This window comes from Leptonotus elevatus, chromosome 11 (genome assembly GCF_054856555.1).
Source record: "Leptonotus elevatus isolate MCC_2025b chromosome 11, RoL_Lele_1.0, whole genome shotgun sequence".
NCBI classification, from domain to species: domain Eukaryota; kingdom Metazoa; phylum Chordata; class Actinopteri; order Syngnathiformes; family Syngnathidae; genus Leptonotus; species Leptonotus elevatus.
Window position 1 is genome coordinate 16,120,279 of NC_141249.1, and position 13,506 is coordinate 16,133,784.

Here is a 13,506-nt window from a genome sequence, read left to right on the forward strand (position 1 = left end):
CGATTAAAAAAAATCGCCTGACGCTCCTAATTTTTAATAATCTTTTCCTTTCTTTTTATCGCGTCAGGCGATGATTTTTTAAAAAATCTTAATTAATTGCATGACTTCACGAGTTAACTCACAAATTTTATATCTGTTCAAATGTACAATAAAAAAAATCTAGGTTTTCATACTCTTGTTTACAAAAGTGGAAAAAATGTGAAACTAATAGAAATAGTTCAAATGAATTTTTGACATCAATGGCAGTGAATGAGTTAAGATGAAAAAAAACTGTGTTTGTTCTGATAAATATCACAATATTAATGGCCCCAAAAAACAGCATCAAAAGTTGACAGCTCACAGTGCATAATCACATTAAGTGTGTGTGTGTTTGTGTGTGTGTGTCGGAGAGAACCAAAAGCTCTGCAGGAGTCCGCTGTTATTAATCGGCCGTGCTGTGGAGACAAAATATCGTTTCATCAAAATTCTGAAATGAAAATAGCGACTAGATTAAACCGAGTTGCCTTTGCGTGTGTTGTCGAAGGCACCAAACAAATGAGACATTACCTTATGATCACATAAAAGTGTTTGGCGTCAACAAGCTGCTCTCTTGTCCTTGATTCGCTTGTAATTTAGATTCCTCACAAATAGACCGAACGTTTAGTAATAGTTTCTGGCTCTGCCTGAAATACATTCATTAAATGTATGGTTAGAATTATAGTACTTTTCAAATACTTGACCAGGTTGTAGTATTCGATCTCTGCTTGTGTTATGTGGCATGTATGTTTGATGCGTGTATACTACCACATTTATCCCCTGTCAAATTCAGAATGACACACACGGTTGAAGAATTGGTCAGAAACGGCCAGCAGGTGGCACCAGAGCAAAAGAGATCAACCAGGGCCATGTGGAAAACAAGCTGATTTACCCAAAGTTCTATGCAGATTTGTGAATAACGATTCAATTTAGCTATATTCTAATGCTAATTGCTGTATAACTGGGAAAATGGATAGAAATATACTTTTTTTTCCTGATGAAAGCAAATACTCTAATCTTTATTTTGGTAGGTTCCATGTTTTTATAGCAATAGAACACAATATTCTGTGGGCCTTGCAAAATCAGTCAAAATCCAGTTCTGACATGAAGAGGTAGCTTAAAGCAATGGTAGTTATTTAATAAAACGGCCAGCAGTTGGCAGCAGAGTATAAGAGATCAGCCAGGGCCATGTTGCAACAAGCTCTTTTTGTCAGTGTTTTCAGCAGGAATGTGAATAATGATTAAACTTAGCTATATTCTAATGCTAATTGCTGTATAACGGAAAAACAGATAGAAATATACTTTTTTTCCCGATGAAAGAAGAGACTATAATCTTTCTTTTGGTAGGTTCGAAGCCGGGAGTGAAGGGGGTTACTTCAGTGAAAATGGCTGAGTGAATGAGTTAAACAATAAAATGTGAATGTCCACTATTTTATATGTGACTTTGAGTGTGTGTGGCTTTGTAAGGTGGAACCTGGCCTGGTGAGTGATGTGGGAGTCAGTGAATGAGAATGTGGTTGAGCTCAGCTGTTAAAAGGTTTGCGCGGGCAAAAACGAGCACAAACGATAGCCTGGCTTATAAAACACTGGGGGGGGGGGGGGGGGGGACGCTGCTGTCAAATAACATGTTTGCCTAATATGGAAAATAATCGACGGAACAGAATACCTACTCAAAACCCATCATAAAATAATTTCTTCTGCCCCGGAGCAAATATCAAATCAAATAAAAAGTGATGAATGATGATGCAAAAGAGCTGAAGGATGGTCGTATAAAACTGCTTCCCAACAGTTTGGAAGAGATTTGTGGGGATTGCTATTCCCTTCCAAGAGTGGGACTTTTAAGTTCTCAGGATTTAAGAGGGCCAGATGCAGGGGAGGGATTCGTGTTTAAGAGCCTTAAAACAGTCTGACGAGTCTCGAAACAAGGCGGGAATAAAGGATTAAGAAAAAGACAAAAAACACAGACTCAAGGTCTCCCTTCAAATTCCCGCTTACCTCCGTGTCGCGGTTGTATTGACTCTGGCTGTGATGAAACGGCCGGCAAGAGGTGCCGATGCAGTCCTCGCTCGCAGCTTGCTAACCTGACCTCCGCTGCGCCGAAGACCAGCCCTCTAATAAATGATTTAACATGCTGTCAGTGTACGTGTGTGTGTGTGTGTGTGTGAGTGGGCGGCTAGATGAGCGAGACAAGCACACCCAAGAGACGGCGAAGAACAATGCATTTGCAAAGGCTTTTACACACACGCTTGCCCCCCCCCCCCCCCCCCCACACACACACACATTGCACTCACACGTGTGTAAACGGCACTCCCGCACGCCATGTTTTATGAATCCAGACGTGCCACTAGCACGAGACGTTTGTGGTACACAAACATCAACATCCCCTTTCGATAAACCAACTTAACACTTGAAAAGATCCTTTTAAAGCGCTGGCTTTCTTTGCAGAATATATGAAAGCGAGAGATGACAGGAATTTCCTCAATGTCCTGAGGGTGCGAACTGCTGGACGGGGACAAATGAGCAAACGCTACCTCCAGACCGCAACAGAACGAAGGGCTAAATAAACATTGGTCAATTTAATATCGGGATATTGGGGATATTTTCACCACAGGATATTTGGAAAAGCAAAATGAAGTTTGTAGTGATGGAATTGGAAGTGTTAGTGGAAGAGGCATACAAATGTTAATTTCTGAGTTACAGAAAGCAAATCACTGCGCTCATTTTGAAATTTGTGAGTTGAAATGACAAAGCTGAAAGGAGTTTTGCCATAGGTGACACTGTATGGCATGACTCCTTCTTGTGATTACTCCCAAATCAGCCATGAGATCATCCGAAATATGAAAAATTACAAATTGGGAATGAACAAAATTGTGTGAAATGTGTTTTTTGTTGGTATTTAACAAATTGAATTTTGCCATAGGTGACACTGCGGGAAATTGCCACCTCGGTGTGCTTGTTCACACAGAATCAGACTAATGACATTAATGACATTCCTAAATAAAATGTTAAGAAATTCTGCTAGTGTTTTGTGTCGGTTGTTAGCATCAAGCCAAGTGGACTGTTCCTACTTAATGATGTTAGCCAATTGGCTTATTGACCGTCTGTTGTGCACACGCGCGCGCGCACTCTTGCTGTGTCAATCGTCTACATAAACACATACGTGGTAGTACTCGTATGTGGTGCGGAGTGGTGCGAATCACCACGGGGATTATATAATGGGACGTGATGGGGGGATGGTGGCAGTTTAAGTGAGGATAAACCTATTAAAAAAGGCAAAACTGTCATTTCAGCTACCAAGTAATTATTATATTCAATAGTCCTTTACAATAAATATTAGATCCTGTTCATTTACCATCATTAGCAATTTCAAAGTTAAAGTTATGCCTTCCTTTAACCATCCATATCCTGTTTTTCAGGGTCATGTACTCCGGTATTCGGGCAAAAGAAAAAAAAAACAGTTTAGGATAAAAATACATGTCACTTACGTTTGCCTTGATTTTATTTTCATGAGCGCATCACAGAAGCTTCCGTCCCAGAGCTTTTGGAATGCACTGAATGGTATTTTTTAATTAAACAGTTTCAAGGGAATGTGACAGAAGTGAGCTGAGCATCCTTCTTTTCACTCTCTGGGCTTTCACGCGTGCACGTCTGTCAAGGCTTCTTGAGTGTTGCCGCCGCCAATCCAAGCACTGCCTTGAACAGAACGCACCAGCTTTGCCCTTATGCATTCCTTTCCATATTGTTGCACACCTGTTGTATATGCGAAGAAGTGGAAGCTTCTTGCTCAAGATGGCAGTTCAAAAGCAAGTCGTCGTCTCTGTAAATTTGACATTGAATTGATAGAATCCTTTTCATTGTCAAAATGGAGTCCACTGCTTGGCGGCCACCAATGACGTCGCTCTTGATTCACTCGGTCGTCTTATCTGTGTGACGTCAGATATGTGAAGCTGAGCTACATTTGTCTTATGGTACAACTATAATCTATATTACTCTGCTCAATACAACATTGCCGAAGAAGCAGGAGTTCAGAACATTTGGAGTGATTCAGAATATAATAAAAGCAAAAAACTCAATGATTGTTAATGTTCCACCTGTGTGAAACTTAGCCAAATACCCATCCTTAGCTAAAGCAACAGATGTAGCTGCAGCTATATTAGCCAAGAAGCTAAGTGGTTTCCAGAATAGATCGTCGCAATGGCAGATCTTGGAAAAGGGAATTCATACATCCCAAATATTATATTTTCTCTAAGGCTGCAACTATCAAATATTTATCAAATTGATTATCCTACCAGTTATCCCATGGATTAATCAAGTAATGACATCAAAATCTGGTGAGTGATGTGGGTGTCAGTAAATGAAATGGTTAGCGGATGGCTGGTAACTGGCTAACTGGCACAAACGAATCATTTGAGATTAGATCATCGATTATCCTATCGATTACTTGAGTAATCGCAGCAGTTGCCAACATAATTGCAGTCATTCGATGAATCTTTTCAGCCCTGGCTTTGGATATAGAACACAAGTTGAATGACACTGAGTAAGAGCGTGAACCTCCGCCAAGGCCAAACAATCACTGAAGACGTCCAGCGAGCTTTACAGCCATCCATTATATATATATATATATTATAGCACTTTTGTCCTCTTAAATTTGACCTATAGACAGACAAGCATTCACGCTCATTCACACACTCGCATCTTCCACAGTGAATTCCCGGTAGCAGCGCTCAAGTGTCTCCCTTCTAGTTACCTCACATGCAGTTTGCTTAAGAGTAAATAATATTTTCCTATTTTCAAAAAAGACACTGGTTCTACTGAGGATAAGCGATCCCAAAAAAAAAAAAACGGCCGGCCGGATGAAAGCGTGCCTGACAAGATGGCCTGAGTGAGAGTTGAGCGTAGCACCGTAGCAGAAGTGAAGAGGCTGACGGAGTAGACGCAGAGAGAATTAATAAGCACAGACAGACAGGAATTGAGTTAAAGAGCGAGGTGGCGGTAATGATGGCAAGGTGAAGGAGAGGCTGATGAAAGATGGCGTCAGGGTGAAAGGGATTCTACAAAGTGAGACGTCACACACGCGCCTTTTATGTTGACGCGACTCGGCGAGCGATTTAATAGCTTTGAGTTGTCAGGCGCGATGTGTGAAGTGCGCGTTTCCATACGTGAAAGAGATTCCGAGATGCTTTGCATTGTGTTTTTTTTTTTTTTTGCGCCGGCGTGGCTGTGAGAGCGATGGCAAGAGAAGGTTAAGTACGCAACTGCGCTCGACAAGGGTGAGAGAGAACGCATTCAAAGTTAGCAAATGAAACAGAAGATTGGCAGAGATGATAAAGAGTGCCGTCGACTGAAAAACTAAGAACACCTGAGGATGACTCGAGAGACGTATACAACAAAAAAGTGAAAGGATAATTGGCAAGAGGGACAAAGAAATTAAGGAAAGCTCGCTCGCTAGCTAGCTCAAGTTTAGATGAGAGTTTGTTCTGTTTGACAGCCAATTTTATGTATTATCTTCTGGGATTGCAACTATAATGAGCCCTTGCTCTTCTCACAACTGAATGGGAAAGTATATAAAAAGTCTACACACCCATATTCAAAAGCCAGATTTTGTCATATTAAAAAAGAGACCAGGATAAATCATGTAAAAAAACGTTCCACCGTTAATGTGACCTATAACCTGTACAAGTTATTTGAAATTTTGAGTAGTTCAGAAAAGCAGCCAATTAGCACAAAACTTTGACACTTCCGCCAGATAAACAAAAATGTCACGAAAAGCCTACTAGAACTTCTGAAATCAATTGGGGTTAATAAGAGGGACTTCAGATAGTAGCAGGTGTCTTCTGACTCCCATTTCACATTCGTTTAAATTTGACTTTTTATATCTGAACACAGCCACGTCCTAGCAAGAGGGTGTGCACACTTGTGCAACCTCATTATTTCAGTTCTTTAGTTCTTCTTCCTCTCTTAAAAAGATTATTATTTTTTAGTTACAAGTTGGAGGTTACATTCATGGCAGAACAATTTCTTCTTGGTCTCATTTTGTATCATAAAAACTTGGCATTTGAACAGGGGTGTGTTGACTTTTTATATCTGAACATATAATTGCGTTTTAAAGAAAAATACTCAACTATATTTATTGTAACATTGGAAATGTAGCTGTGGCTGAAAAGCGAAGTGTTAAGGAAAGTCTTTGTTGCCAAAATCGATGTACAGTCAATAAATGGGGCCCTTGACAAAGACCCTAAAATGGCCGCTACAAACAAAACTTTTGTCTGGGTCTTATCACTGTTGATATGAACCAAAAATTTTATTTGCTAAGTGGAACTGGCTTTGAGGCTAAAACATTACAAGAGGTCCTCCTCAGAGCATTTTTGGAGGTTATGGGTGCGACAAATATGCCAACTGGGAACATCATTGGCAAGTCTTTTGAGTATTTCAGGTATCACTGTTCAACTTTTTTGGGCCGACCATATTATTTCTTCAACATTATGCAAATGGGACAGAATGAAAACCTCTTTTAGCTTCCAAAGACCGCCATGACCCGCCTGAGTAGCAGGACGGGAATAATAGAGGAGAGGAAACGGAGAGACTCTCATCAGTCACACATTGTTCATCCAGCAGCGGAGGCTGACTTTGTCACGGCGTCGGATCCGCGCCGACACGCCGCACACGCGGCGCGGGAGGCATTTAGTCAGCACGCGTGAACCCGGTTACGATGACTGGTATTGACACACGCGAAGTCCTGATGAGCGTGGGAGACGCATTTTCTGTTGCAACCAGACTCAAGTTGGAAATCATATGAGAAGGTTTGAAAAGAAAAGGCATTAATGACCACATTGTGGTAATAAATAGCAATCACCAGTAGTTGTTTGTCTTATAGTATGTAGATGAGCGATTACATTCAAATCAAATGAAAACAACGAAACCATTTTTCTGTCATTTGTGTTTGTCTTCGCAGTACTATGAAATGTCCTACGGACTCAACATTGAGATGCACAAACAGGTAAGAGAGTCTAAACTTTTCTTTTTAACTCATTTGCTCCCCAAAAATGTATAAATAAGTTCAATGTTGAATGTTTTTAAGCGTCCCAAAGACATATTTTTACGTTGTTGTTGTTTTTGTTTTTAAATGCGAGAGCATACAGAAGGATTTGACGCAGCCTCTGAACAGAAAAGAATGCTTGAAGCAATGGTGGTTATTACAAAAACGGCCAGCCGGTGGCAGCAGAGTATAAGAGATCAACCCGGGCCATGTGGAAAACAAGCTGATTTCCCCACAGTTCTAAACAGATTTTGTGAATAATGATGAAAAAAACCCACAATATTCTGTGGGCCTTGCAAAATCAGTCAAAATCCGGTAAACCGGCCGGGAGCGAAGGGGGTTGCTTCAGTGAAAATGGCTGCGAGTGAATGAGTTAACACTGTTGGGTTGCTCGTGGAGCAGGAACATTGCTCCCGACCGCTATGCGTGTATTTGTTTGTGCGCGTGCATTTACAGAGTAGGCGGGAGGAGGTCATTGTTTTTATTTTACACACTCAAACAAACAAAAGCCACTTTGTCATTTTGTGTGGGCGGGAGGGGTTATTTTTGTGATTTTTGTTCAACGCCTCCATATATTTAAATGAGGTCTGCAAATTAGCCAACACATTATTATTATTTTTATTTTTTTTACCGAATACAGTCAGATGTAATTAGTGCACGATTAGTTTCAACATAAATGAACAAGAAGTTACCTTGCATGTAGCGATTACTGCTGCACCAACGTAACGTTCCAGGATGCTTGACGTTCAAAAAAGAGTGTTTGTGAAATTCTAATGCAGTCAAACGAGAGCTCCCACACGCGACTATTACCCCGTAATCACGGTGTCATTTGTCACTTAAGGTAATTGTAGCGCACCGACATCTAAACAGTGACTTTCCGTCTCAATTCTTGCAGCGCTTGAATGCGGCACAACTATCGCGCTTTTGAACATACTTAGCTAATATAGTACATAAAATGAGGTACTGATATGGATTTTTTTTTTTAGACTGATGACTATTATGATACTTGGCAGAATATGATTCTGATTCATCGGACGATTAATAAAAAAAAAGAAAATAACTCTGTGGACACCACAGGGTTTCACATTCTTGAGAGTTACTGGAGGATAATTTACATAAATAAATTAAAACCCTAGCAAGACTTGCTTGCGTGATGCGCAGTGTGAATGCGTAATGGAAAGCGCAATTGATAAATGTTCCACATGGACGTCAGGAAGCTTAGTTAGTGAGCCCAAGCAATATTTGTCGCGAAAATATGTTTGTAAACCGATTTGTTATTGAACTGAGGTTCCCAAAGAATAAGAATAGACCGATTATTGGTGCTGATATTCAGCATTTTGACAAATATCGGCTTCGGTCTTTTAAAAAAAAATCTGATGGCCGAAAATAGATCAATTTAAAACCATGTTATAAATTTTACATTTTATATCTTTTTAAATTTTGGAAAACTTTGTTTACTGTCAAAAACAATAGGGAGTTATTTACTAAAATTGTATGTAACTTTTTAAGACAATCTGACCCTTAGAGCTTTTTGCACTTTATGTTAGAATTTTAAAACAAAAATGTCTAAGTCTATTGTTTAAGATTAAAAAAAAAAAATCAACATTTTGCAAATCTGAAAACTTAAAGACTCAACAGCAAAAATAACTGTTAATAGTTGGAGTTTGTTTTTCTTTTCTATTCTTTTTATTTTGACATTAATATTTTCTTTAATTTACTTTATAGTAAGAGTAAGTACAGTGTTCTCTCGTTTTCCCGCTGGGGTTAGGTTCCAAAAAATACCCGCAATAAATGAAATCCGCGAAATAGTTAGCTTTATATTTTACATTTAATATATTAATTTTTTTAAGGCTCTAAAACTCCTCACCACACATATTATACACTTGTCAATGCTCTAGCATAAAAAACGTATAAATATGTCTTTGGGACACTTAAAAAATTACAAATTGAACTTATTTATACACTTTTGGGAGCAATGTTCAAACCATCATAAATTTGATAAAATAGGTACATTACTGTAAAAAAATGCATGCAAAATTGCACACACAAAAAAATCCACAAAACAGCGCGGCCGCAAAAAGTAAATATTGTTTATCGGCCTCCTTTTAGTATCGTATTGGCCCTAAAAAAATATATATTGGTCTATCGCTACCCCAAAAATCAACAGCTTTTTATCTTGAAAATCTTGTAAGTTTTGCGGCATTCACAAGACGAAGTCCAGTACCACAGTCATTTTTATAAAGTTGGTTTATATGTGTGCCCGGACATAAAGCGGTTAACCATAAAAATGTTCATGACTTATTTCCGTTTGACTCTCGCTTTTAAAGCGCTTCATGCTGCGCCGTATTCTCACAAAATCAAGCTCCTCTGTGGTCTGCAGCCAGAAACATGGGCTAAGTTTGACAACAGGAAAGCCATTAATGACTTTTTATGGCGGGATTTTTGCACTTAGTAAAGCACCACACATGCACAATTGCGGTGACAGATGGATGACTCGCATCGATTCCAAAAGTTGACACCACACACACACGAGTATTGACAGAGAAACGCAAGGGAACGAGATTCTCCAAAGGGGAGTCGGGAGAGGAAAACCAAACAAGGTCGTAACTTTGGTTTGTAAAACCACATAAAAAACTTTAAAAAAAAAACTCTTGAGGGACCGAAACAGTCACATGCTGTATTGTGTTCTTCTTGTTGCCAAGTGGAGTAAGTTATGACCTTTTTTTTTTTCTTTTCTTTTTTTAAATCTGGCATTGATTTGTGTGTTTGTGAATTGAAAATAAACCTCCGAAAAGCACCGCAGCTGAAAGGAAACAGCATGCGGTCGCTGTTTTGAGGAATATTACTGCTTCAAAATAAATCACCGTCAAATGAGGAATTTTCGCTCGCACAGGCTCGCTGTCACATGCGCAGCAACTCCAATTTGGGAGATGCGACAGCAGAAATCATATATTAAAAAGACCCCTTCTTAATGAATTAACTCATTCACTGCCATTGACGGCTATAGACGTCAAAAATTCGTCGTCAAAAAACTATTTCTATTAATTTAACATTTTTTCCCACTTTTGTTAACAGTATGAAAACCTAGAATTTTTGTTATTGTACATTTAGAACAGATATAAAATGTGTGATTAATCGTGAGTTAACTAGTGAAGTCATGCGATAAATTACAATAAAAAAAAAAATCGCCTTCGCCACAAATTTTTATTCTGTTAAGAGCACACTTTTTTCGCTGTAGAATTATTTTCTCATAAAAAGCCCACCTTTATTCTTAAAATATTCCCCCCCCCTTAGAACAGCAAGATTATTGAGAATAAATAGCCTCTTTATTCTCCCAAGATTATTACTTTATTCAGATTTTTTTTTTTATCTGTTGTGATTTGGATCCATCCCAATCCCTCCTTTGAATAAATAAATTTCATTCTTGTAAAAAGATGAGGTAATTAAGGGGGGAAAAAAGGTACATTGCATTAAGATTGACTTAAACTGACCTTTTTTTTTATCATACAACTACCACTGTATTATTGTAAAACTATGATTTATATTCTCATCAGATTATAATTACTTTTTTTAAAGCTAGTCAAACAATTTTTGTTCTTGAAAAACATCATTTTATTCTCACAAGACTGCTTCCTTATTTTCGTTTTTCATAGTATTTATTTTGTAACTTTATGTGTATATTTTAGCAACCATTGTATGCGGTTTACGGGTTCTATGGTTTCCAAGTCTAGGTGGGCCTTGAAGGCAACATGACACTTCTTTTCCGCAAGACTCGAACCGTTAGCATGTTGTTGTGGTATTGCCGTGGTTACGGGCCCGTAACTTTCCAGAATTGGCATTGAAGTTGCTGTTAGCTTGCCGCTTAGCCTGATCATTTCCTCAATTATACAATATTGTAAGATTCTGACTTTGTTTTAAAAAGCTTACCATTTTTTTAATGTAACATTCTGCCTTTGTTGTCGAAAGATACATCTTTTTTTCCCCTCCCAAAAATTTATTGAATTCTCACAAATAAAAACGTTTGTCTCGTAAAATTTGAATTTGGAACTTTCTTAGAAATGTACCACACTTTCTGTCAATATTTACTTTTTCATGTAAAAATCACTCATTCGTGCTAGCGCAGCAGTAAAGTAAGAATTACAGTACTCTTGTCGGCCACATGTATATAAAACGATCAAATGTAAATACAGCTGACGTATTAGTAACCTCAAAACAATGAACGTGGTGAACAAGGGTCTTTGTATTTCGTTCCATTTTCTTTTGATGTAAACGTCAGATGTAAAAAAAAAAAAAAAAAAAAAAGCAAACCCGACGCATCCGGGGAACTAAAGATGATCCTGAACAAAAAATGTATAAAGGATGGAGATAAATTGAAGGGATGAAAGAGGGGAGCGCAAACAGGAAGGATGGAGATTAAGCGGCGATTGATAAAGACCTCTGAGAAGAGATGAAATGAGATGAAGCTGGAAAAGAAAGCAGCGGAGGGTGGAGGAACGGGAACGAGGGGGCCCAAAGAGAGACATCAAGGAGCTGCGCGGCGGAATAATGAATCATGAATAGATTGAACGCTATCTACTCTTATTTCCTCTCCTCCTCCCTTTCTGCCGCTTCCAGCTTCCTCTTAACATCCTGTTATCGCTCTCTGTCTTCCTCATGCTCATCATCATCATCATCATCATCATCATCATCATCATCATCATCATGAGCAGCACGGCCGTTGCATGTTCCAGCATTAATTGAGCTGTAACATCCCCCCCATCGCTCTCACTCGGCTCGCTCTATCTTCGTCTTCTCTTTTTCACAGCCGATTTCAACTCTGGATTACAAAAAATCGGCGTACGTCCTTCCACTCTTCCGACGTCACCCGTTCTCCGCTCTCAGACTTTGAAATTCAAACCTACAGTATAGCGTGGCTCACTGACTCGCCCTGTTGTCACGCCCTGACGAGTGTGCTGAATGCGTGGATGAGGTGGGAAGGCTTTTGCTGGATCGACCAGTCCAGAGTGCTCTGAGACTGCTGCAGTGCAGCCTGAAAAAAAAATGGAGAAAAAAAAAAAGTGGTAAGACAGGGAATGAGATATTTCCTTGCTGTCATTAGAAGCTGTCTTTAAGGGGGGCCCATACTGAGTAGGCTGCCCCCAGCTGGCTGGTTGCAGCAATTACCACGCAGATAATACCTAGGATGGAGCCTAGTGGTGTGTAGACCTCCACCAAGGCAGAAGAACTGATTAAAAAAAAAAAAAAAGATGACCTACCTGACGGTTGATGTTGTTATCTGAGATTTGAGTGGCCAATTGTTAATTTTAACCCGTTAATTACCTCACAAGATAACAAATGAATAAAAAATCTAACATTTGAGTTGCTTTTTGTCATTTAAAGGTCAGGTTTTTATAAATCCCTTAGTTATCCTGAATGAAATTTTGTAGAAAGAGATGAAATGATGGAATACTGTTATACTACTAAAGTGGAAAAAAAATAAGTTTCCGCTGGAGAGGAAGAAAATAACGTGAAAAGTGGCAACGCAAGATGGCCGCCACCGGCTTCACTTCTCGCTTCAGCATGAGTAGCACAGGTTTTTATTTTATTTAACATCCGTGCCGTATCAGCCCCGGAGTCCGTGGTCTTTTCAAAGCTTTGGGCCAGGACAGCATGGTAGCGTTTTTATTTCACTTTCTTAACTCAAGAGTTATTGGTTGTACACGCGCGCTCGGGTCTGCTAGCATTGGGCTAGCCGCTAGCATCACCTTTACAGCGGCCGACTTGAATGACGTACGCGCGCTTCTCTCGTCAAGCACAGATCTATACGGGATCTGGATTAAGCGTGCGCATGGCGATGCGATGCGCGCAGGACTTCCATACCTGTACCTGGACGCTCCGTACCTGTGTGTTCCGGCCCACTTAAAACACTGATTGCGAGAAAAATAAACATACAGCAGAAAAAATTGAATTTGAACCTTTAACATTTCTATTGCTTTTCAGCAAAGGCCTGTTCATTGTGATTGTTTTTCTCCCCCCCTCAGAAAACATTTTGGGCCAAAAATCATAATTTTGCCCCTGAAAGGTGAAAATACAGTAAATATGTCGGAGAGAAAAGTTAAAAACCCTGCCAAATTTAAAACTTTAAAAAGATTGCCTTCGTCCAACCATTTTCGGAACCGTTTATCCTTCCGAGGGTCAAATGAGGCTTCTAAATTGTGACAAATCAAGCCATTCTCTCTGCTCTCAAATGCTTCCACACCTCACCGGGCAACTGTCAATCAAATTTAGCTACTGCAACATGTCAAAATCAATTCTGCTTACTTACTTCGGCCAACACTTGTTTGATCCACTAAAAAATAGGCCGTTAAAGTTTGTTGCCACTGTGTTATTGTGTGGGGTTTTTTTCATGCCGTGACAACGAGCCACTCTAAAGCGACCGTGCCACTGCAATGCCATTGTGTCAAATCTGACTTGCG

At 39.5% G+C, this 13,506-nt stretch overlaps 1 protein-coding gene across 4 annotated transcripts in view; it reads left to right on the top strand.

Moving 5' to 3' along the window:
• The window catches only part of tle2b (TLE family member 2, transcriptional corepressor b), a 67,899-nt gene that overhangs the window by 13,611 nt on the left and 40,782 nt on the right, over positions 1-13,506 (top strand). For all 4 annotated transcript variants that reach the window (XM_086089713.1, XM_086089717.1, XM_086089716.1 and 1 more), the window contains exon 4: positions 6,968-7,012. In XM_086089713.1, coding sequence (XP_085945839.1) covers positions 6,968-7,012 — 45 coding nt within the window. The remainder of the gene's footprint in view (positions 1-6,967; positions 7,013-13,506) is intronic.